Genomic DNA, 26,204 nt, shown 5'->3' with positions numbered 1-26,204 from the left:
TTAATCAAGGCTTTCCTGAACTTCAAAGAAATTCTTATTTAAAGAACTCCCAAATCATTAAAGACTTATAATAAGATGTGCTCGAGGATGCAATAGTTACTTAAAAATACTTCCAGAAAAGGAAGCTTTTGTTAAATCCATGGGCTTAATTTTCTTGTGTGATGAAATTACCTGAGTGAAATTAGGACGTTTGGATACGTCTGCTCATCTGAAGCCAGATGAATTCATTATCCCTAAACATATGTATGTAGCAATTAATGATTTCACTAACTTAGAAGCCAAGAAGCAAAATATTAATAATTGTATTTGTTCAGAGACATAATGTGATTATATTTGAGTGGATCAAGTAAAGGAAGTAATATAGCAAAAGTCATTAACTGAATGGAAAATTTCTCAAAGCACTATCTATACTGTCCCGTAGCAAGGATATAACACTATGTCAAGAAGAAATGGCACAAGTGATACCTTGAAAGACCCCATAAACTCATATCCATGCAAATACGAATCTTTTATATATATTTTTTGCTTTTTATATTTTTTAAAGATTTTATTTATTTATTCATGAGAGACACAGAGAGAGGCAGAGACACAGGCAGAGGGAGAAGCGGGTTCCCTGCGGGGAGCCCGATGTGGGACTCCATCCCGGGTCCCAGGGTCACGCCCTGAGCCGAAGGCAGATGCTCAGCCGCTGAGCTACCAGGCGTCCCAATATTAATCTTTAAAAAAAAAAGGAATATAAGATAGTTGAAATAGATGCCATGAAACTTGACATGATCTATCTTAACTACGGTTGTCAAAATTAACACCAAGAGGTGAAAAGATTTGCAAAGGTGACAAGCTGTTTGGGTTCCATGCAGGCCCAGGCCCTCATGAAGGCCACGGTCAGTGGCTCTGGCTCCAAGTCTCATGTCCTGTGAGCTCCTAACGTGTGTATGTGTTGGGGGGGTGGGAACCTCACTCTCAGCTCATTTCCTGCTTCTGGAAACGGAGTTCCTGCTTCTCTTTTCCTGTCTTCTGGGACTGAAATGTGGCCTAGCTCTTGACTTCATTACCTTTTGCCAGAACTTGCAGAACTTTCTTGGATCAGCACGCTGCTGGTTAGAGCTCCTTTGTCACACACCTGCTGTGGGGTTTCATCCCTCCGTTGCTCTTAGCTGGAAACTTCCCCGTTGCTGACCCTTATAGTCTCTCTAAAATAGCATCCAGTCCCACTGGACCGGCTCAGGCTGCTTCTACCTGAGCCCAGGTTATGTACATGACAAACATTTTACATGGAAGAAAGATGTTTCTTCATTTACCAAGGGGGCGACGGCTCACTCATTTTGTACGTCAACACAGGAAGCCAAGGATCCGCCATTTCCATCACCCGTCAATTACCACACCTATTGATTTTAAAAACTTAGAGGGAGGAATCAGGTGTTTGTCTTGTTTTATTTAATACGAGGAAATCTAATTTATGTGTAAAAAATTAAAAAAAAGATTTTTTTTTTCAGATCTTGCCTACCTGGCTTTCAATGAACACTAGAAGTTTGCTTTTTTTTTTTTTTTTTTTTTTATTTCAAGTTTAGTAACAGAAAAAAGAAGCCGACATCAAAATGTTTTAGGATGCTGATAGAGTACATGTGTGCTTTTCAAAGCTTTTAAATAACAGATGGTGATAATTTACTATGAGAAGGCTTACTTAATTGAGAAGGATGTCCGTTATTGGAATGTCCGTCATTGACTCATCGTGCAAAGAGTTGGGATTAGATCCCTTGCTCTGGGTGGGGGAGCGTACCTACAATTATTACTGCTTTTATAATCTGTGGAATGTACTTTGAGTTATTTCTCAGGAATTGCACGTCTCCTACCTCTAACTCTAGTCATTGTCGTTGATCCCATCCACCTCTCCCCTAACTGTACAATCATCTGAAGTGATGTGATGTATGGAACATGGAGGAGGTCAGCCAGCAGCTGAACTTCTATAGTCCACAAGGTCTCTGGATTCATGGAGAAGATCCATCCAAGCTAGAGCTCTTGAAGCATAAGCCAGTTTGGCAGGACGTGTGTCCAAGAGATGCTATGCTGTAGGACTTGGTGACCAGCCATAGAGATAGAAAATAAAGGAAAGCTGTCTCCGTGACACCCAGTGATGAGGACTTACAGGACTAGGCTGGCTGTTTCCTGCAGCCTCAGCAAGAGTAAATCCTCTTTCCCATGATCATATCCCTACCCTTCACCGGCCAAGGTGACAAAGGCTAAGCCCCTGCCAAGTCGTTCTCACCCGTCTGCTTCCATCAAAGACAGGCAGGGCTCCTCCTGGGGTGCTGAAGCTTTGGGAATGTAGCTCTTCATCCTTTATCCATTCAGCATCCTGCCTTCAGAGGTTGACCTACCTATTCACACCCACAGCCTCTTACAGTCCTGCCCTCTTTTGTCAAGGCCGTCGCTCACCTTCTCAACCGGGAACACAGCCTGGTACCTGACTCAGATATTTGTTGAATGGCCAATGAAGGAATGAATGAAATGCTCTTCTCTCCACCTTTGCCTAGCTAATTCTTCCTTCCCTCCCAGCACTCCCTCTACACCCATAACTCTCATATCAACTGTGGTTAGTCGCCTCGTGTCTAGTCTTGCCCCATATAATAAAAGCTCTGACTCTTTTTGTCTTAGTTATCGTTGTTTACAGCAGCTAGTGTGGTGCAGGGCACATAGTAAGTTGTCCATACATGTGGGTTGAATAAATAATTTATTCTCTTAGATTTACTCTCGTGTTCCTTGTCTCGAGGTTCACGAAACCACTGCTTAGTCTAGGCCGAGTGGTTTGTTAGGGCGCCTGATACACAAATATGGCAGCAAAGAAGTGTCCTCATGGTGGCTTTGTCCTGCTTACGGAAGTGAGATTTCTCGTCTCTGTGTCTGTCTAGGGAGGGTCCTAAGTTCAGCTCTTCTCTGTCTCATCTGTCTCCTCTGCTGGCAGCGGAGGCAGTTACTTGGTTCCCAGTTGTTTCGTTTACGTTAATTCTACCCTCCTAAGCTTAGAATCAGGTCAGCAAGGAAACAGTTTCTGGAGGTATTTCTCTCTCCTGCTCTTTTCCTGTCTCAGGGAGAATGGTCAAATCATTTCCTACCCAGGTAAGCATTTCCAGCTCTCGAGGACCTACATTACCACTACTGGGGCGCTTTCTGTCCGCCTCTGGCTCTCTGGGAGCTCCATCCCTCTCCATAACCCATTTCCCCTCTCCAATGACGCCCCAGTGCATTTGTTCTCTGGGGCGACCCGCATTAGCTTAAGCTTTGCTGTTTTTCACCTGCCATGTCTTCAGGCTCCCTAGTCCTGGTTGCTTCATTCACAGCGTGCTCATTCCTTTCCTGGCCAGCTCACCCGTGCAAGCACAGGCACACGGAAACGCTGCACGGGACTCCTTGGCTGAGGTTACCCACAAAATTGGAGGTTTCCTCGTCCCCGGGATACTGGCTAAGTTTAGCAATTCAAAAACGAGAAGCTAGCGTGTCTAGATGACAGTTACATTAGGGGAGTTCGCTTACATTATGCAAGAAACAGTCTTGTTTCAGGGGAAAACCTGCAGGCTCGGTGAGGGCAGGGAGTATTCACCTGTGTATTCACCTGTGTATTCAGTTCCAAACAGTGTCCGATATGTAAGGGTACTCGAAAATATTTGTTAAAATGAAACAAAAAGAAGTGTTGGAGTCTCCATGCTCCACAAGAAGAAATTTCTTTCTTTCTTTCTTTCTTTCTTTCTTTCTTTCTTTCTTTCTTTCTTTCTTTCTTTCTTTCTTTTTCTTTCTTTTTCTTTTCTTCTTCTTTTTTTTTTTTTTGGAGAAAGCCAATGACTTAGTATAATCCTCTGTGTCTTGTAATATAAAAGAGCTATTTATTCCTTAAAAAATATAAACATGTGGAGGCAAACCTGACCCCGTGTCAACTAAATGCTTATTTCGTTATACTTACTGAACGGAAGAGCGCTCACTAGAGAAGAGCTGTCTTACCAATTTTGACTTCGGTATTCTAAAAGCACTGATAACCCAGCTTATCTCCCTGCTGTGATCTTTTCGTACCACTCTCTAACTAAACATGATGCAAAGGTAAAATGTTTTGAGTTATTCTCAGTAGTTACCTATTATTGAAGTTGCTCTGATCATTTTTGTACAGTAACATGATCTGAAATAACAAAAAGTTTAAGTGGGAGAAGCATGGGTAGGTCAGTTCATTGCTTCCGGGGCGGGGGGGGTGGTTCTGAGGGCACAATGGAGGCTTTTTCATCACCTACAATCTCTTTCCCCACAAAGGATCATTTTTATTCATTAACATTATGATCAACATGCAGCCCTGATAACTTATTTTTAAGTGATATATTGTATTTAAATTGCAGTAGATTGTCTAATAGCTTTTTGCTAGCAAAGAATCTTTTAGGATTCAAAATGCAAATTGGACCTGGAAAAGGAAAATTATTTTTAGACCTATGGCACTTTAACTGTAACACAGTTTCAGGGCTTTCAGTTAACAGAATGTTTTGGGTTGTGAGTTTTGGAGGAATCCCTGTTGGAAAAGTATTGACTGTCCGCTCTTGGCTGTGAGCCATTCATTTAAATGGGCTATAAGACAAGGCTGAAGAATTTCACTAATTTGGGGAGAGCCAAATAAGGATTATTATTGGGGGTCCATAAGACTTGAGATTTCTGTGATTATCTCAACAAATTCTAAAAGTCAGGGCCAAATGAAGTGAAAAAATTCACATAGCTATACTCATGTTATAGAGCAATTAGAACCTTAATTGGGCATCAAAAAGCCCCCACCAACTGGTTGCTGTGTAATTTAATTTGGATTAGCTCCTCCTGTCTGTGTAGCTTCTGAAATTTCCTTAATGTTATTTGGTTGTGAATATTACTGAATTAAAAACATCAACTTAAAATTAGATCTATGCCATATCTAAAGTCATATTGGCGATCTTGGACACGTAGTCATTCTGTGCCTAGATCTCCTTAAAATAGAGGAGATGTGTCTCACTGTGTAGAGCAATTAATAAGGAAAAGAAATTAAATCCAGAGAGGCAATTTAACATCACGGAAGAGCTCAGACTCTGGCCGCCACTGCTTGAGGTCAAACCTTGGTTTTGTTGCTCAACAACCATCCTTAATTTCTACAGTCCTAAAATGGGGCCAAAAACAGAGTTGCTATATTCAGTTTAATGAAAACAACTTTTAAAGAATTTAGAAAAATGCCTCTCGAGCCATAAGTGCTTGGTGCCTGACACGTGTCAACCATTGACTAGTAGTAGTAGTAGTACTAGTAGTACATGAGCATCTCTGATTGAACCCAACTGAAGATCCTGTAGTTTACACTCTACATGTGAATCTGATAGAGAGTTTTTCTGTAAATCTGATAGCAAATGGATTCCAGGTTAACATTTATAAGTATGTGCATGCTCACGTGTGTGTTTTTGTCTATATATTTAAGGTAAATTGGTCACATGCACATATAAAATAGTTAGAAACTAACTATTCCTCAAGCTTAAACACAAAATAATAGGTCTCCTTTCTCTCTCTCTTTTTTTACTTTTTATTTTTTAAGTAATCTCTACACCCAACATGAGGCTTGAACTCACAACCCTGAGATCAAGAGTTGCATGCTCCATCAACTGAGCCAGCCAGGCACTGCAGTTGGTCTCCTTTCTTGAGCATTGCAGCTCTACAGAGTAAATTCACTGTGCTTCCCTCAGATCTACTTGTATAAATCCACAGTTTCTGAACAAATGTGTAGTGATGGCTTTTCTTAGTGCTGGTCAGACTAGTATAAGATTTGACCGTGGTTTAGCTGGAACTTAAAGAGTGGTTGACAGGGAGTGGCTGATTAAATGATAAACCAGCAATCTAGATTACATTTACCCCCAAACTTTCTGTAACCAAGGTATCAAAAAAGCAATTTGGAGACAAGGATTTCATTTAAAAGTGAGGAGTGGACCGTGGAAGAATCCGGAATGTTTGTAACAAAAACCATTTGGTTTTTATTAGCATTAGTCTGTGTGCTTGCTAATTTTCAATCATTTTCCCTTCAGGAATGGTCCCCTAGATTCTAGTTTCCACATTACTGCCTTTTGAATGGAGTCCTTTGTGACCCATTGTGATTACATTGCATTTTCCTTGTGTTCTTTCAAAACGTTCTGACTTTGCCTTAATTTTGGCTGGGGGATGGTGGGAGGAGGGTAGCAGCAGGGGAATGAGGTCAGCAATACTTTCTGAATGTTGTCAAAAGAGATTTCTAACTTGTCAAATTTGCCTCATAAGTAATATCAGGCTTAGTGTCTATTAATAAAACAAACATTTAGGACAGGAGGTTGGGTCAGAAACGGGTGTCCTAAGGTCTTTACAAGACCATTTGTTCCTGGGCACCCCAACATTTCTCTGACCTCTTCTGGCCACGCCCAGAACAGTCATAAGTCAGGCTGATTATAGTGATTTTAAGGTAACGAAATGAAAATGTTGCATGGTTGGGGTCAGAAAAGCCAAGGGCTTAGACTGATTTGGAGAGAACAAGCTGGAAACGGTCTTGTCACGTACCATTCCCTAAACCTTAGCTCTATGCAGAGTAAGAGGGTCAGGACAGACATTTTTTCGTAGAGTCGGGCGTGTGGCACTTAGGTTGTAAATAGATAACTAACCTATCTAAAATGTTTGACACTAAAATAGAATTTTAGTAATTGAGGATGAAATCATTTGAATCCTTTCCCACCTAATTTTGTTGCCTATTTTGTACATTTTCTGGGTAGTTTAAAAATCTCAAAGGAAAAACAGACAAAAGTATTGTCGATCCTAGTTATTTGCGAATTCCCTATTTGCTAACTCCCCTACGGGCTAAAATATTTTTGAACCCCCCGAATCAACCCCACAGTGTTTCTGAGGTCATCTGTAGACCTGAGCAGATTGGTGAAAGAGGGGAGTTGCCCTACATGTGTGTCCCCCGGCTTCAGTCCAACAAGGACTGTAAATAAGAATCCTTTTCTCGGTCTAGTTAGTGCCATAGTCTTCATTTTTTGTGTGCTTTTTGTTGGTGATTTCCCACTTTAAAATGGCTCCCAGACACACTGCTGAAGTGCTGTTAGTGTTTCTGAGCACCAGAAAGCTGTGTTGTGCCTTACGAAGAAAAAACCCTGTGTTAGATAAGTTTTGTTCATGAGTTCTAGTGTTATCGGCTGTGAGTTCAGTATTAATGAGTCAAATATATATATATATATATATACCAAAATGTCTTTTGGTTAAATAGAAACACACATAAAGCAAGATTATGTATTGATTAGTTGATGAAAATGCTGTGTAATCAGAGGCTTATAAGACCCTAACCCTGTATTTCCCCAAGGGTCAATGACTCTGTACTTGCTTATTCAGTGTTAGTTATGACTTTAGAACAAACTCCATCAAATGAAAAGAATTGACCATATTCATAATTCCCATGTATTCGTTCTCATGGAGAAGCACCAACGATATACTAAATAGGAACCACTATTAAACGATGTTAAGAAAAAAAAAAGATGTTAAGTTCACAGTAGAATGGCACAGCACAGAGCTTTATGATATCCAGTTTATTTATTTGCTACTTGTAGCAATCATATTTATTTCAGATTTCTCTTATTTTACTGACAATTTCCCAGGAACACTTGACACATGAAGAAATTTCTTTAACACACACACACACACACACACACACACACACGAACAGAGCACTAGCCTCTAGGGAATGTATATGTATAAACACTGAAATATTTCTTGTGCTTAGTGCCAAAAATCTTATTTTCAGTTAGCAAACTATTGATGTTTTTGGAAAACAGAGTACAGGGACACCTGAGTGGCTCAGTCACTTAAGTGTCTGCCTTTGGCACAGGTCATGGTCCCAGGATTATGGGATCGGGCCCTGCATCAGGCTTCCTGCTCAGTGGAGAAGCTGCATGTCCCTCTGCCTCTGCCCCTCCCCACCCATCACCCACCCCTGCTCATGCTCATGCTCTCTCACTGTCTCAAGTAAATAAATAAATAAATAAAAATCTTAAAAAAAAAATAGAAACAGGGCACATAGGTAGGAAAGAGGGATCTTGTGGCACAGAAGCCATTGGCATTCAAAGGCAGATCAAGGATCGCTTCTTCTTGAGGAGACATGTAGAGGAGTTCCAATGTAACTGGAGTTTCATCATGTCTCATCATGTCTGGCAACTGGTGGAGGAGCTGTGCCTCTGGACTGTTGCCTGAGAGGCCTAGGAGGCTCTGGAGATTAGAGGGAGCTCATCTTTGAGGAACAGAAAGTCAAGCGCAGCACAAATGTCCCTTGAACAAAGCCTTGCCCATCAGAGAAGTAATTCTGAATAGAGGGCAAGTTTTGCTATGATAGTCTCCCCAGAACCAGGCCTATTGGTCGTTGGGGTTTTGGGGAGAGGGATGCATAGAGGTAAAATATAAGTCAGCTATTTACCTGAAGGCACCAGGAGTCTCCTTGGGATGCCTCCAAGACAATAGCAGATGAAAGAAAGGCAGTTTCACACAGTTCCTACACCAGGAACTGGCTCATGGAGGGGGCTGGGGTGAGAGGTTGTGGAGGCCTGGGGAGAGTGCGCTTGTACACAGGAGACACACGTGTGACTTCCTGCAATACTGTGCTGGGGCCTTATAAGGGCCCGAAGTGCACTTAGAAATATTTGTTGTCATGATGGGAGCCCATTCACACAGCCTGGAAAGGCAGGAAGAAAATGCCCGATTCATCTAAGTGGGAGACTGTGTTTATGTTCTGATATTGGATTCTCTTGTCCTCACTTTCCATGTTTCTCTTTTTTCTAATCTGATGATTTTTCCCTTGGCTGCTTATGAGAACCACTTAAGAAGCCTTAAAAAGTGCCTGGACCACCTCAAAAATTCTGGTTTAATTGATCAGGGGTGAATTTTGGGCATCTGGATACCTAAAAGGCTTCTGAGGTCATTCACATGGTTAGCCGGAGTTGAAAAGTACTGCTCTGAAACGCGTCCCTGAGAAGTTTCGCTCTCCGTGATCCAGTGGATCACCCCCAAAGATGAGTTAGGCTGGAATCCTGCTACATGCCCACTTCAGGAAGATGTGCTTCTGGGGGTGCCTTTGAGTGCAAATGGGCTCCATGCCTCTTGCCTGTCTGCTTGCCCTGCTGTGAAGAATTCATCCGTTGTTGTTGTTGTTGTTGTTGTTGTTGTTGTTGTTGTTTTAACCTCTTCCTTCTTCCTGGGTACTACAGACCCTCCTAGGCTTGATGTTTCTCCTACCTTTGACCCAGAGCTACTTGCTGGTCATACGATTGCCATTGGGGAAGGAGAAAAGCTGTGCTTACAGAGTGGCTGGGAGGGGAGGAAGTGGAGGGCAAGAGGAAAATAAAGAGTGAGAAAGAAGAAAGGGAGAATGCAAATCACTGCTTCTCACAAAGCTCCACCTGGTCTATCCAAAATATGGAGGGAAGAGAGTGGTGAACTGGGAGCCAGGGGAACCTAAGTGCAAGGCCTGGGGCTCCATCACTTACTAGCTGCTTGATCTCGGGGAAATTACTTAATCTTGTACAACTGAAAAGTGGTGAAGCCCAAGGATTCAGAACAGGACTGCCCGATTTAAGGATCCCAAACATTTTCCCAGCTTATACAGCATCTTCTAATCCATACCCACACAACGGACCCTTGGTAATGAATACAGTAATTAATAACTTCCCAGATGGTAGTTGAGCTTGTTTTAAAATTCCGATAGTCAAGTAAGTTGGGAGAATGTTACAAGAAGATTAGTTGGGAAAAAAATGGTGTGTCATATATAATCAGCCTAGAACATTTGGAATTGTCATTCATAAGAAATAAGCTCATTATTAATAGAAGATTACTTTTCTTGTCTTTATGTGACTATTTTCTTAAATTAAAAATGCTTTTTTTTTTCTTATTGCAAAAGCAATGCATGCTCATCTAATACAAATTGGAAAATAAAGATAAGCAACTAATACAAAATTAAACACACTCATAATCCACCAACCCAGATAGAACTGCTACAAATGTCTTTTAGACTTTCTGTGCTTTTATGTAGATTTTTAGAAGGCATAAATACTGTTTCTTTCACTCCACAAACATCTGGTCAACAACATTCTGTGTCAATACATTTGCCTTTACTACGTCGTTTCTTTTTTTTTTTTTTTTTTTTTTTTTACTATGTCTGCTTATTAAGGTGAATAATTTTATTTGTTTTTAAACCACATTTGTTTACTCAGAAGTCAGAATCACAGATAAGGAAACATCTGAAGAGCCCAGGTGTGGTTATGTGGAGAGGTTGAGTAATTCAAAACAAAGTGCAAAATACAAAAACACTTACAACCAGTTTGACAGTTGTGTGTCTGTTTCCTACAGCCCTTCTACCCACAAGTCTACCGCTGACTTCAAAGAAAAGTCAGCACAGAGGAGGTCCGGAGGATAAGGTGCAAAATGAGAATCAAACCCACGATAAGAGATTAAAGGAAGCCTGATCAAAGACCCGGCATAAAAGTGCTAGCCCATGACTTGCCTTGGCCCATGGCCCCAAAATATTCACCAGAACAGCGAGCTCTCTTTGAAGTGATTGGAAGCGCCCATGCTCAGATGAGCTCTCTGGTCAAAGGGAAATTTAGAAAGTGGCGCAGGAAGGAGTTTGCACGGTTGCCTCTCCCTATCTCTGGCCCGCATAGTCCTCACAGATTGTTTCAATACCACTTCTTTGGTTTGTTTTCCAGACACACGTAGTTTAACTGGGTGTCAAGTACAAACTCAACCTAAGAGGGGAAGGATCATTTTTTCCCTTTGTGGGAGATGTGAAGAGTGTAGAGGCATGCACATGGCAGTGGATTTGTGCTCGTGAGCATAGAGCCGCTCCACTGCTCTTCCTTTTCGTTGAAGGTGTTTGAAAGAGCAGCAATATTTCCAAATTGACAGTGAGGCTTGTTCGTTACTGTCCTTGTTCGTTCTACTTACTCATTACTTGTTCACTGTTCTTCCCTCCTCAGAGCTTATTGCTTCACGTAGTGTTAGGACATAAACCATCCATTTCCCCAGGGAGAGAAAGAAAATGGAAGTGCTCCCAAAATGGCAGTTGCCTCTACAACATTCAGTTTAAATACTTAAAAGTATTTTACAAGACAAGAGTTACATAAAATTACTAAAAATGTATGCTTAGAACGTCTTTGGTTAGCACTTCTTTCAGGCTCCAATTTTCTGGTTTTTCACTTTACATGGTAATTCTCCAAGTGTTTAAAGGTCTTTATTTTCACTTCCCCTGTCATCATATCTTCATTTCCTATAACGTTTAAAGGAATTACTTTTTCTGTCTTTTTAAAGTCAATTCCCTAATCTCTACCTGATGTTTCAAGTTAGAGTTTTTTTTTACTGACAAATCTTGATGGAGTACAGCATTAAGCTCTGTAAGAGGCCTAGAAAGCGCATTCCCTTCTTTTCCAGAACCACAGAGTCTAGATGAGGGGATAATGGTTTTTCCAAAAACAACAAAAATGAATATGATGGCAGCTGGTACAGATTTTGTAAGGACAGTCCTTCGTGAAGGAGGATTTGAACTGAGCCTTGAAAATGCCTGAAATCTCTAAATATGAACAGATTAAAAAGGGTATTTTTAATAGGGGTCAACACACCATCATCAAGTCACAAGAGCAGAAAGTTATAAAGTGTTCACAGCAGAAACTGAACACAGTCATTTAAGTGGGGGCAGACGGCACATGTGAAGAAGTAGGGAGAGAGAAGCTTCACTAGATATATCAGAGTGAGAATATGTTGTGGCATGTGGATATTTTCTTTCTTTTTTTTCCTTAATTTCTCCCAGAGTCATTTATTCCATCTATGATTTTACTTGTTTTCTTTTTATTCGTGTATAATTAACATACAGTGTTATGCTAGTTTCCGGTGTGGATTTTATTATACATTTGTATATGTTTATGTATTTTCTGGACTTTATTATAAATGCAGACGGAGCATACTGAAAACCTTGGAGTGGAAATGGCATACTGAAATGTTATGGCGACACTAATTGGACTGGCACACAGGATGGATTGGAGCGGGGAGAGATCTGGGGCCATAACTTGGGCAAAAGGGCATGGATAGAGCCTAAGAGAAGGAAGGCCCGAAACAGAGCAGAAACAGTGGGCATTGCAAGGATGGGATGGACTGGAGGCCATGAATGAGAACTGGTCTGGCCTGCAGGAGCAGGGGAGGGGGGATGTGTAGGAGGAGGGAGTAAGGACTCACAGGTGACTCAGTACGGTCATCACATATAACCACTTGTGCATGCCTTTTATGAGGTGATGGGAATACAAAGAGGCTAAGTTCATCAGCAGCATGGTTAGGAGGACAGAGTAGGTGTCCACAGGGAGATACCTCATCTGAGCATTAAGTACTGTGTATGGTCGTGAGCTCCCAGGAGGTCAGAGAAAGAAATACTCCCTGAAGTTTGGAGTCATGGGAACTTCAGGGAAGAGATGGGACATATGCCAATCCTTGCACAGTGGGTAGCGTTTGGGAAGAAAGGGAGGAGGTCTTAGAAGGGTAAGGTGAGGGAGAGAGAAGCAACAGCACCTGGTAGAGAAACACAGGAGAGTTTGTGGCACATGGAGCAAGCCCATCTGGTTGGAGCAGAGAGTTTGTGTAAAAACACAGCAGAGAGGGGGCACTTGGGTGGCTCAGTGCCTGAGCGTCTGTCTTTGGCTCAAGTCGTGACCCCGGGGTCCTGGGATCGAGTCCCACATCGGGCTCTCTGCAGGGACACTGCTTCTCCCTCTGCCTGTGTCTCATGAATAAATAAATAAAATCTTTAAAACAAACAAGAAACAGGGGTGGGGGGTGGAGAGAGAGAAGGTAGAAAGAGACTTTTGATTAGTCTAGGAAAGATCTAGAGGCCAAATCGTAGAGTTTTGTAATTTAACCTGGGCAATGTCAAGCCACTGCCATTCTTCCGGTAAGAGAGTAGCTAGTAAAAGTGCATTTGGGGAAGTTTAATCTGTGAAAGGTGTCTGGAATAGACAAGTAGGGAGATGGTACTAGCAAGATGCAGAGTTGGGTGACTTGTAGTTAAAAGGGAGTGAGAATATAAAACGATCATGACAAGAGTATGGAAAAGAAGTTGAAGAGTTACCCAAAAGCCTAAAGGGAAGAGGGAAATACAGAGTTTTACCCAAGGTTCAAACCTGGGAGGCCACAAGGAGGGGAGTGGTCTGGAGACCACCCATAGCTTAGCGTCAAAGACACGGAGCCAGAGGTGGCAGCCAAAAACACCTCCAGGAGGTGGTGAGAAGTAGGGGCTTGCGATTTGACCAGAAAATAGACTTAACCATTTCCAGTTGAAAAAAAAAAAAAAATCCACACATCTCAGCAACATTTTGAAGTTTTTAATTAATTGAATTTATTTATTCAGAAAGCGAAGTGTTTTCAAAAGCTCGTTTGAGATCTTCTACTCTCTTGATACAGATGAATTCTCTATTGCTCTTTTGTTTTTCCTGTGAAACAGTTCTACTTGTGTGAGAAAAAAAAAAAAAAACAGGAGGGAGGACAGTGGGAAGGTTTTCTCACTCTTCCAGGTGTAGAAACTGTGGGCGTTGGGCCTCCATAATATCCTCCTCAATGGCAGCAATTCATATTTTATACATCCTTCTACCGATTGCAGCACCTAGGACACATCAGAGTTGCGCACAGTGGAAATACTCAGTGTGGGCTCATTTGCATTTTCATCGTACTTTGCAAAGATAAAAGAGTGGACATAAGAAAAGCTAACGAGCTTACAGCCAATTTTGTAAGGACAGACTCTACATAAACAAATGCAAATCGGATGTCAAATTTGAATTGCAGAAAATATTGTAAGCAAGGTCCAAGAAGTAATAATGGCAGCTTCAGATCTTTCCCACAATGACAAAATCCATGAACAGTCCCACAGGGGGGCCTGGTGGGCTCAGTCGGTGGAGCATTCGACTCTTGGTCTCAGGGTTGTGAGTTCGAGCCCCATGTTGGGTGTAGAGATTACTTACAAAAAACCAAAGACTCAAAAAACAATCCCACATCCCTGAGAGTCTCAGAGACATTCCAAAGTCACAGCACCTTGACGAGTAGAGTCAGCAGCTGAAGTTATTCGGGCGAAGAGTCACCTTGTGTCAGCCCTAAGCTCGGGCTAGCTTAGGCGACCTGGGATTCTTTTATTTGTTTATTTATTTTGAACTATGAACTAGCAAGAACCTCATCTATCTGAAGGTGGGGGTGAGGTGTACCATGGGAGGGCCGAGACCTCTCAGGAATACACCCAACCAAGTATGATAAAGGGAAGGAGGACTTTACCCGCATAGTCATCATTTTTCTTCAATTGATGGTTGTATTAAGTAAGGAAAGGGAGTGTCAGGCCAGTTGACTTGATCATAAAGGAGAAACAACAGAGCACTTGTTCCCCCTTCCAAACTACTTCAACACCCCCCCCCCCCTTCATTTTATCTTCTTTCTCTGGTCTTTCAGCCGCTCGACTGATCCAGAACATGGATGCCACTGCTGAGCCCTGTACAGACTTTTTTAAATACGCCTGTGGAGGCTGGTTGAAACGCAACGTCATTCCTGAGACTAGCTCCCGTTACAGTAACTTTGACATTTTAAGAGATGAACTTGAAGTCGTTTTGAAAGGTTAGTGGAGTTTGTGTCTATGCATCAAAGATTTCTCTCTTACCATACCCAGGTTTTTAAAGCTGCAACTCTTAAGCCATTACAGAGAATGTCACAGGAGATTAAAGGCGATAACCCCTCCAGGTTTTGTGGCTCGCCACCAAGTCACTCTGAGGGTGGTAACGCTGAAGTGGGTATGTTGGCATCTCAGCATTTCCCCTTTCACTTGGGGGGGCACGTACGATGCCCCCATGATAAACCTCTGTCATCCCTAGAGGTGGGGTGGCCTCTGTGTGCCATTTCACATTAATAAGAAATTAATGATTGCCACTAAATGCCACCTCCAGTGTCTTTCCAACCCTGGCTCTGGGGTGAAGTCAATATCAGGTCGGTACCGTGTTGAAGACGTTACTCACATTTGCATCCCGGAATAGGTATATTTATTCTAACCCAGCTAAGACATTCTCCCTGGGGAAGTTGAGGAAGTCTTGTCCGCCATCCTTCACCTTGTGTTCCCCTCTTCTAGCAGTTACTTTGTAGAAAAACAATTTTTTGCTACTTTTCAAACATCCAAACAAGTAGAAGAGTTTGGTCGACGTATTTGGAGCATGAGCAGTACAGTCACACGAAGATCATTATTTCCAGCCATCAAGAAGACTATCGTATTAAAGTCCATATTCCTCTGCATTATTTCTTTTTACTCTCGATTTCAAAAAAAAGTAACTTATGTATGACAGAGCAGTACGCATCACTGTTCGCAAAAATAAATAAATAATAATGATAATCTTGTCCAAAAGACTTTCATCTAACTTGGCTCACGAAATCAACTCCCAGTTCTGCGCTAGGAATATAGGAATCGCGGTCTGGTGAGCGGTGTTTATCCTGTAGGGTTTTAGGGTGAGGGAGGGACTGAACGCACACACACAAAGGCAAGCTTTTTTCCTGGAACTACTTTGAAAATGTTAATTATAGCTGCAAATGAGCAGTTCCATTGATGTATTTTATTAAATGCTCGGTTTCAGATGTTCTTCAGGAACCCAAAACTGAGGATATAGTAGCAGTGCAGAAAGCAAAAACGTTGTACAGATCTTGTATAAATGAATGTAAGTGCTCTCCATTTTATTTCATTAACTGTGTGCCAAAATATGTGAAGACTTCATAATGAATTCTATTTCTATTGTTTTCAAAAGCTGCTATTGATAGCAGAGGCGGACAACCTCTGCTCAGTCTGTTACCAGATATCTATGACTGGCCAGTAGCAACGGATAATTGGGAGCAAACATATGGTAAGGCAATTTTCCTTCTTTTTTAAAGAATAATTTCCGCGTGAAACCTGTGTTGTGATAGTATCATATTAATGCCCTACAGCTTCTAAAAGCATATTTCACCTTCTGTTGCTTTAGGTACTTCTTGGACAGCTGAGAAGTCTATTGCACAACTGAATTCTAAATATGGGAAAAAAGTCATTCTTAATTTTTTTGTTGGCACGGATGATAAGAACTCTGTGAACCATATAATTCATGTAAGTTTGTGTGGCCGACGGCCAAGGCCGTCTTTAAATTTTAATAAAATGTCTACACACATTGTTGTAATTGATGTTTAGAAATAATGCATATTCTCATTTGAATTGCATGAGCAGTAGAGCCATAAATTCATGCTCTGTCCCCGATACCTGGATTCCCAATTTTGAAAGTACTTTCCTTTTTTTTTTTTTAAGGATTTTATTTATTTATTTGAGAGAGAAAGAGAGAGAGAGCATGGGGGCAGAGGCAGAGGGAGAGAGGGAGAAGCGGGCTCCCCCCTCCAGCAGGGAGCCTGATGCGGGGCTCGATGCCAGGACCCCAGGATCTGAGCCAACGGCAGATGCTTGACTGAGTGAGCCTCCCAGGCACCCCAGAAGTATTTTCTTATGTTGTGCTTTAGACATTTATCTCTCCTTTCTACTACCATAGGTCTAGATGCTGCACCTTCTTGTCATAAAGTAAAGAAATGGCCTCCAATGTAGAAATAGCACTTGATTTCTCTGTAGTTCATGAAAGGAGCATAGTTTAGTTTACATAAGTAATGCAAGTCTAGAAACCAGATATTTCTAATTGCTTCCAAAAAGAACGTAGAAGAGGGATTTTTTTAATACAATTTTGGTTGTTACTTAGGAATGTCTGAACTTTTTTTTTCCAGTGAAAGTAAGTAAAATAATCTTTTAAAATGGACTTATTAGATTTTTTTTTCATATAAGCCATTCATTTAGGTTTACTGCAGATGCTACCTAAGATGAGATGAATACTTAGTGAGTATGTTTGGAATGAAATTTACAGAGCTTTTATTTGGTTTCCTGTAAAAGAAAGTACCCCAAAAGTTGCTAGCCACAGATTCATATTTATGTCACAACTGTATGAATCTTCAGGACCATTTTTATGAAAAGCATAAAAGGGATCGAACCCAGCTCTCTTCTACAGCAGATCTCTTTCTCCCTTTCTTCCAAAGAATTCACTTCTTTGGCTCTTAAGTGCCAGCATCCTCCACGATCACCATAAAGAGATGTCCAAGGGAGAGTTGGGAGGTTGGAAGAGGAATGGACGGAGCCCTACCTGTGGTGACACCTTCTGGCTCTTTCCATCCCCATCCTCTGGATTCTATTTCTTTCATATTGTCCTGGACTCTATAGCTGCCGGCTTTCTCAGGCTAACCCGCTCGTGCTCTAGGGTGCCCCGTACCCGTCTAGCCCTGCAGTGTGCAGGAAGCTATCCCACAGAGCTGTGCGTGTGCCCAGGTGGCTCTCACTGGAGGCCCGGGGACTCTCAGAGCCGCGGGAGCAGAGCCTCATTTCCTCCTTCACTCGCTCAGCTGCCAGGATTTGAGCAGAGCAGGCGAGAACCAAGGAGTCTCCTTTATCCCCCTACAGTAGGGGATGTTAAAAAAAAAAAAAATCTTTGGCAAGATTTCCACCAGCCAGACAGTTCTAGAGTTACCATAGACGTTTCCACTTTTGGGGTGGTTTGGTTTTGTTTTGTTTTCCATCCCAGTTAAGGGTGGGAGTCGAAGAGATCGTCCCCCAGGAGGGCATATTAGAATCTCAGGGAGCCAAATGTCCTGTAAATGTGTCATTTAGAAACTCCCGATGTTAGATTCTAACATGTTTTTGTCCACCTGTCCCTTCTATTTTGCATTAAAAAAATCCTTCCCAGTGCATTTTCATTTAAGTTTTCTCTGGTTTTCCTCCAATACCTGCAGCAGAATCTTCCAGATTACCTAATTACCCATCAGTGGAACCCTTCCAAGTAGTGGGGAAACCATTGCCCCATCTGGATTCATTCACTCATGGTCTGATCGTCACCCCTATAAACAGCAAGGACACTAGGATCTTGCTCGCACACAGACAGCCGGGCTTGTATTTGGTCCAACTGTCCCACATCAACTGAACCGTTTCTTTTCCTCTTTACATATTTTTTTTTTATAGATTGACCAGCCTCGACTTGGCCTCCCGTCCAGAGACTACTATGTCTGCACTGGAATATATGAAGAGGTAAACAAACAAAACCACAAAGCTACAGGAGCAATTGGTGTGAACTTAGAAATAATGAAAAAGACGAAGGCAGACCTAAACGTAGCTGTCTGTGTCCTTCACTCCCAACCAAGACATCACGTTGAGCTTCCGTTGGCTGAATGGATAGTCTCAACAGAATGAATGGAATGCTCTTGAGAAATAAGGAAGCTTGAAATTCCTTATGTGCGGGTCTCAGTGCTTAACCATTTAAGTCCATTAAGTCCCATGACCCACTTGGAAAAGTGAATGTTAAGTGTTGCATTTCCTCTATAAATGGCATCACTTGGAAAAAGCGAGCAGATGAATGAATCATGGTGTCGGGTGGTGCCACGAGGATCCGGGAGACGCATCGTGGCCCACGGTGCACTTTCAGAGCTCATGGATGTGACGTTCAGGGAACTACCGAGGTGGAAACTTTGGGTTCAGGCAAGCCTCTGCCTCCAACACGGGTCAGTGGGCCAAGGGGCATCCTCCGCCCAGGACTGCGGGACGTCCTGCAGGGCTGTGTGGTATCCCAGAGCCCTGCTGCCCTCACACGATGTCCATCTGCCTGGGCTGATTGGTGTCAAACACAACACAGGATGCACGCGGCCCTGTGAGGTGTATCAGGTGTCTGGGAGAGGTGTTCGTTCTCTCAGTGCCGTCCTCATGACGACTCTGTAACTCAGAAGTTAAGGTGATGGTCCTCATGGGGGACAGTGGAGCAGGATGGCTGAACTTCCCACTCAGCTAAAATTGTTAGCTTAATTCCTTTATGCCAAAACCCATTTTGCATAGTTATTAAGTTCCAGTGACAGGGACTAACTTCACTGTATTATCTTTTTGAGGGGCTCCACTGCATTGAAATGAAGGGAAAGATGTGTCATAAAAAAAAAAAAAAAAGGCCACAATTAGGAGCACAGACAGTCAGATGGAGGTGGGGTATTTGAGTTCATTATAAACCTAGTTACTGTGTGGGCTGCAGCTATTATAGGGTTTTCGAGCTACTTCCTATTGCAGAGTTGAGGGTGATTGAGGAATTTTGACTCATTATATTTCATTGTCAGCATCATCAACTGGAATGTTTTTCATATTTAAGATTGTGCCCTAAAGACATCAGGTTTTTCCAATCCTAAAAATACGTGCATTTTTTTTTTTGTCCTTTAATGTCTCTGATATCAAGGATTACCTGGCAGTCAGTGTATACGTTTAATGTGATAAAGTTTATTTTTTTTTTTCCCCTCAAAAAGCAGCATTAAGATGATGGTGTATTTTTGTGCATTTTATACTCGGTGCTCTCTCGTAGTCTAGAACAAGTCACAAACTGGCCCATCATAGGCTTGAGTCCATATCAAGGCATTTTTGTTTAACCTGTAGTTGTGTTGTGGTTTTAAAGTCTGGATCAGTTGCCTGTAATTTTAAAAATTGTAAGATTCTACTTGAGAATCCAGATCTCTTGATAACTTCATAGGACTGGAAACTCTAGGCCTGTATTCCCAAGCGGCAGTGGTTGGACATGGCTGTTGTTGTGTTTGCTTCATCTGTTCTCCAGGTTCGAACAGTCTTTACTTAGATGATGATGGATTTATACGGACTTCCTGGTCCCTGTGTGTGCTTGAGTTTGTAAGTTAGTTGGGTCCTCGCTAAGCTGTGGTAACAGAGAGACCTAAAAATAGTGAAGCTCCAACAGAGTATTTCTGTCTCCTGTTATTCTACAGCTTCCAAATCCAAAGAACCACAGCTTCTTTGACCACCTTCCTGCTAACATCAACCTCTTGGCGTGTTTTGTGTGAGTCTATTTGGTCAGAGTTGGTTCCCCAATGCTTTGTTCACATTTCATGCCACAGGGAAAAGAAAAGATTCCTCTTTATATAAGGGATGCAGAGGAAGTTGCGTGCAGGCCATTGGTTAGCACATTGTCGTGTGACTACTGCTAACTATCGAGGAGGCTGGGGAATGTAGCCGTAATGTGGGTGGCCATGGAGGTAGGTGCCTCTTTAGAATCTGGTTGATGGGGAAGAAAAGTTCTGCTAAAAACTCATTAGGAAAAGGGAATCTTGGATCCCAAAGGCATTTAGCAGTCCTGCCACAGTTTGCATCCTCTGGTCTGGGAAATACGGTATTTATACCCAAACTACACATCGGTGATCAAATCTAGAATGAGTAATATGGGAGAGGAATCTGAGGCTCACAGGTTTGCCCTGGAACACTCAGCAAAGCAACCGTAGAACCAGAGCTAGAACTTTCGTCCCTGTCTGTTGCTCCTCCCATCAGATCATTCATTCCGAACTGCGGAGAGTAGGACTTTTTACCAGGAGGGTTCTTTGAATGAGCGAGTGGTAGAGAAAACCCAGCACTGGCATTTGCAGCCCAGAAGTCATTGGTTCAAATAAGGTGCCCTTCGATGATCTGGATTTGAGTCACAGACACACAGCATGCTTGCTGCCTTGCCCCGCTTCCGTAGAGAGGGCTACTGGTCCCTGTACCCCTTCCTGCTAACCTCGGTCCCTGGGGTGCTTCTCAGGTCGGCGCTCTAGCTCCCAGCAGCCAGTGGAAAGGAGTTGGCATGTGGGATGACATTCGTCATCCTGGAAACGGGTAATTACTAGAATACTTCAGGACCCTCTTCCTCTTTTAAAATCCATTATTTGGGGAGGGGGGACCCTTAGAGGAGTGTATGTGGCTACAGGAGAAATTCCAATTTTTTCCTTATTGCCCCCATGATATTTGCTCCCGTCTCCCAGTCACTTCCACCTGTAATCCCGCACTTATTTTCTATTCTGCATCCCTAGCCAGCTATCAGGTAAAAGTTGATTCTAGTTTTCCCACTGCCTTGCTGTCTCTGAAAAAAGTTAACCCCCTTAAATACTTTTTCCTCAGTGTGGTATTGCTTCATGAAAAAAAAAAAAAATGATGAAAAGGATAGGCTAACGAAACGACATCCAGTGGAAGTCATAAAGCTGGAAGAAGTCTTGATATGATTATATCAGTGAATCACTGGTCTGCATTGATTTGCTCCCTTTATATATGCTGTTCCCTTTGCCTGGAACATTCCACACACACCTGGATCTGCCCATCCCCCTTCCTTTCTCCTTACCTTTCATTTTTTTAAAAGAAGATTTTTATTTATTTATTTGAGAGAGAGAAAGAGAGAGAGAGCTCGCACAAACTCAGGGAGGGGCAGAAGGAGAGGGAGAAGCAGTCTCGACTTGGGGGCTCACTCCATCGTAGGACCCCAGGATCATGACCTGAGCCAAAGGCAGACATTTAACCAACTGAACCACCCAGGTGCTCGTCTCCTTTACCTTTTAAAATTAACTATTAAATTTTATTTCTTTGGGACACCTGGGTGGCTCAGCGGTTGAGTCTGCCTCAACCGGGTTCCTGGGATCGAGTCCCGCATCGGGCTCCCTGCATGGAGCCTGTGTCTCTGCCTCTCTCTCTCTGTTTCTCTCATGAATGAATGAATGAATAGATAGATAGATAGATGATAGATAGTACTTCCTCATGAAGGCCTTCCCTGGAACTTTTAACTAGATGAAGATACCTTTTTGTTCCCATAGCACATGGCTTTCTGGATACTTTTTTATTTTAAGTCATTTCCCCTCCCCACAACCCCTCGTAGGAAACTGTAAAATTAGTGGGAACAGTGGCATGTCTCACTGATTTTGTTGTTTTATTTCCAGTATCCAGCCTGGATTCTGACTCTTACTCATGATCAAAGGAATCCTGAATGAATGAATCAGAGGATGAATCAGTGGTTGAGGGGACAGATGGTAGAGAAGAGAGGAAAGAAAAGGAAGGCAGAAACATCCCATTTCTTAGAGGTCCGTCCTAGTTCCTAACCTTGACTTTGGGGCAGACGTGAGCTCTAGAACATCAGTAGCTGATGGACTCTATTGCCCAAGCATCTTATAAACATCTTACAAACCGTGTATCACTTTTCCTCTTTTTAATCTCCAGTTCTTCCTCTGCTATATTCAGTTTGCCTGAGATATATTCACGCATTCGGTGGGTCCTCGACTTGTGGGTCCCACATTATTTTATTGGAAATAAATAAGAAAAGTTTTGAGGTACAACATGAGGTCACCAACTTTTTACCAAGACGTGTGCTCCATCTTTGACTAGGGAAGTCTGGCTTCTTTGTCTGGCACTCTAGCCAGTGATTTTCAAACTAGACCGTGGAATCTGGTTTTGCAGATTATGCTTCAGGGGCTGGGGATGAGGGAGGGTCACACCCCCTCTTTGATCAGAAGGACCCTCATCATAGGTCTTGATCAAATCAATACCTAAGCCCATTTCTCTAGGTCCTCCTTGACCCCCCTTTTGGGGATATCCAGCTCATTCAGATAATCAATCCTAAACCAAACTTCTTATGAACAATGCAAACAGCACAATTATTATTATTATTTTTTTAACAGCACAATTACTAAGAAAGCTTTTGCTGCTTCTGCTTCGTGGAAGCTTGTTTTTTTTTCCTTTTTTTTTTCTTTTTTTTTTTTTACTTTATTTTGTTTTGTTTTTTTTGTGGGGCTTTTTGCTTTTGATACCCTCCAAATGGAATTTTTGTGTTGTGAAGGCATTCAAAATAGTAAAATGCCTTATGCTGTTACACCAGTAAGTAATGAAAATAGATGAGGCATTTTTTTTCAAGATCTATTTCTTACCTTCTTCCTCCAAGAGAAAAACCTCTTTCTCTTGTTAAAAGACCTTCTTGCCTCTCCAACTTATTATGTGCTTTTATTCTGGCAATTTTAAATGTTATATTTTGAGAAAGCATATTGTATTCATCTGGTTATTCTAAATTTAAATACCTCCATTCCTTTTTGTTTACTCTGTTTTCCCTCTCACATAGAGGGAACATACCCTAAGGCAATAAAAACCAGAAACATATATATATATATATATATATATATATATTTTTTTTTTTTTTTTTTACATGACAGGATCATATATCTTCTTTTTAAAAAAAGATTTAATTTTTAAAGTGATTTATTTATTTTTTTTAAAAAAGGATTTATTTATTTTTTTTAATTTATTATTTTTAAGGTGAGGCAGGAACTGGAAGTTAGAACTATAGGAGAGCTGGGGAGCGAGGCAGAGGCAGACAGGGAGAGGAACTCAAGCAGACTCTGAGGTGAATGCAGAGCCCGACTCAGGGCTTGATTTCATGACCCTGAGATCAGACCTGAGCGAAAATCAAGAGTCAGATGCTTAACAAGCTGCAACACCCAGGTGCCCCAGGATCATATTTTCCTAATAATTAAGGTTGCACATAGGCAGACTTGAAGAGCTAAATGGGACATTAGAGTTTGGTCCAAACCATTAACCCTTATCTTACAAATGAGGAAAGAGAACCAAAGAAGTTAAATGGCTTGCTTAAACTCACAGATTAAAAGATCCATGTGTCAGTTAAGAACATTAGTTGGAAGCAATGGAAACCTACTCTGATTAACTTGAATGACACACCCCTACCTCAAAGGACAGGAGTAGTGAGATTTGAAAGAATTCTAGCCCTTCCAAGGGTATAAATTTCTATTCAAGGAAAACAATAGGAGAGATAGACATTACCCAAAAAAGGTAATCATCTCATTCTTGGGATTTTTCAATGGAACCAGCTTTATGTGAGGAAGCTCTTGTATATTGACTGACGGACTAAATGGAATGACGGCCTGAATTTTCTTAAGAAATCGCTCACCTTCAGAAGAGTCTCTGAACTCTGTATTTGGGCATAAACTGGAATTGTTTTCAAGGCTTCCCTTTCTTTACCTCTGTAGATTATCAAGGCTAATTGTTACCGTATCCTCTTTTGTAAAGAACTCTGTAGGTTAGCAACCCTAAATATTTGAGCGTCCCTGGGTTATAGTTATGGTTATGCTCTGTGTTCACCTGAGATGTTAGCATCAGCCAGAGTGGTGGTTTCCAAACCTACGACCTCTTCGTGGGTGTCAGAAGAGGGTCTGTGGGGCCACACACTCGTGTCTGCATACTTCAAGACAATCCAGCATGATTTATTTTACGCGCTTGTACATCAACAAAATATTTATTTGCACAAAGCATTTCAGGGCAAAAAGAAAAGTGAGAAAACCTCTGGGGTAGCAGATGAGAGCCAGGGGAGGTGAGGCAGGAACTGGACTGTAGGACATAGTGCTCTGAGGCATGGTGGGAAGAAGGAGTTCAGAGTCATGAAGAATTTAATCCTTTTAGAAAAACCGGGAGTTTATAAATAATGGAGATGTTTGAGGGTTGAGGATAGAGGACTTGGAACCTGGCCAAGGATGGTTGGAAGCCAGAAAGAGATGATCCAGGATCTGCTTGCCTGAATAAGAGAAAATGCAGACCAGAAAAGAAGGAAAGAGCACAAGCTGAGGTTTGCAGTCCTTTAGATGAGCAGGTGCAAGCTGAGACTGAGTTAAACCTAGAGAGAGTTTTGTTTGCCCACTTATCCAAAATACAAGCTGAGAGAAACTGTTCCAGACTTGGGCTGAGAACAGAAGTCTGATGACTTCTAGAAAGTGAGGGAAATTTACTTAATATACTGAAATTTTAAATTCATTTTTTTTTAAACCATAGATAATTATTGAGCTTCTACTATGTGACAGTTACTCTTCTAAGCCATAGAGATATCAGGAAACAAGGCAGAAAAGATCTTTGTTCACCTGGAACTCCTGTTCTAATGGAAAGAGATAGACAACAAAGAGACCAGTAAATACTTTAAGGAAATAAGATGAATACAGACAGTAGTGTTAGAAAGGAAACAAAACAAGGTACTGTGGTACAAAGTGAGTGACTGGGGACGGGGTAGGTGGATCATTTAGATGTAATTTGATTTTGGTTTTTAAAAAGATCACTCCGGCTGCTGCTGGGCTGACTTGATAAAACAGATCCTACGAGGGAAACTGCTGACCTCATTTTGTCCCCTCTGGGCACCAGGTGACTAGCAGTCAGGATGTTTTACCCAGTCCAGGTACCTGTATTTAACAAAACACAAAGGAGCTTTGAAACTTGAGACTTAGCGAGTATGACAAGACTCATCTTGGTTGTATGGCGTTGACAAGAGGATTTTTTTGAGATGGATTGACCCTGGTTTATAAAAAGAACTATATGCATCTTCTCATACGTGTGCGGTAGGCCTTAGAAGTTACACAAGTGCTCACAGTTCCCAGGCTCTCCTCATTAATAATCTGATGAAAGCCCCAAGGAATCCCCATGCGGGTCCACAGTGGATCCTCTTGTGTCCTGTGTTTCTCCTGCTCAGATCGGATGCCCTTTCCCTATTCTGGTCCCCAGGAGGGGCTGTGTGATTCTGTGTATCTGCACTCCCTCTTTGGGGGAGCCAGTCATTGCCTGCTGGCAGCTGCACGCTCCCTGACAATGATGCTTAAATGGGGAAGGGGGAGGAGGAATGAATCTTTTTTTTTTTTTTTTTGGAACGAATCTTTTTGATGAGAAACCTATCTTTCCTGCTTGGTGTCCCCTGTGGGTTCCTTCAGGGAACTTTCTTTGTAACTTTATTAAAAATCCCCGGACATCCGTGGCTGAGGATAGCACGGTTCTTGGGCTTTTCAGTTACATCAAGCTCCACATGCCTCCCCTAGAAAAGGGAAGGCAGAAAGTTGGTAGGAGCTGGGTGTCCTGGAAAAGAATCTTTGGAAGTGAAACTCCTTATCCTCCCTTAGGTGGTTGTCACACTGAAGTAGCAAAATATCAGCCAGTCTAACTGGAAAGCTCTCTGTTCATCGCTGGGTCTTGCTGTCATTCATAAACAAAGATACTAAAGTTGTTGGTTTTTTTTTTTTTAAAGATTTTATCTATTTATTCATGAGGCACACAGGCAGAGGGAGAAGCAGGGTCCACGCAGGGAGCCCGATGTGGGACTCAATCCCGGGTCTTAAGGATCAGGCCCTGGGCCAAAGGCAGGTGCTAAACCGCTGAGCCACCCAGGGATCCCAAAGATACTAAAGTTTAAAGGACAATAGTCACATGTCATTGCTGTCTTTCCCTCTGGCAACCAACAAATACCAGCTTTTTTCCA

At 42.0% G+C, this 26,204-nt stretch overlaps 1 protein-coding gene across 5 annotated transcripts in view; it reads left to right on the top strand.

Moving 5' to 3' along the window:
• Positions 1–26,204, top strand: part of MME (membrane metalloendopeptidase) — a 96,101-nt gene that overhangs the window by 19,216 nt on the left and 50,681 nt on the right. For all 5 annotated transcript variants that reach the window (XM_077864635.1, XM_077864636.1, XM_077864638.1 and 2 more), the window contains exons 4-8: positions 14,506–14,667; positions 15,669–15,749; positions 15,837–15,932; positions 16,050–16,168; positions 18,104–18,169. In XM_077864635.1, the coding sequence (XP_077720761.1) occupies positions 14,506–14,667; positions 15,669–15,749; positions 15,837–15,932; positions 16,050–16,168; positions 18,104–18,169 (524 nt within the window). The remainder of the gene's footprint in view (positions 1–14,505; positions 14,668–15,668; positions 15,750–15,836; positions 15,933–16,049; positions 16,169–18,103; positions 18,170–26,204) is intronic.

This window comes from Canis aureus, chromosome 22 (genome assembly GCF_053574225.1).
Source record: "Canis aureus isolate CA01 chromosome 22, VMU_Caureus_v.1.0, whole genome shotgun sequence".
In the NCBI taxonomy this organism is placed as follows: Eukaryota; Metazoa; Chordata; class Mammalia; order Carnivora; family Canidae; genus Canis; species Canis aureus.
The sequence above is the reverse complement of the archived record's forward strand: the minus strand, read 5'-3'. Positions and strand labels throughout refer to the sequence as shown.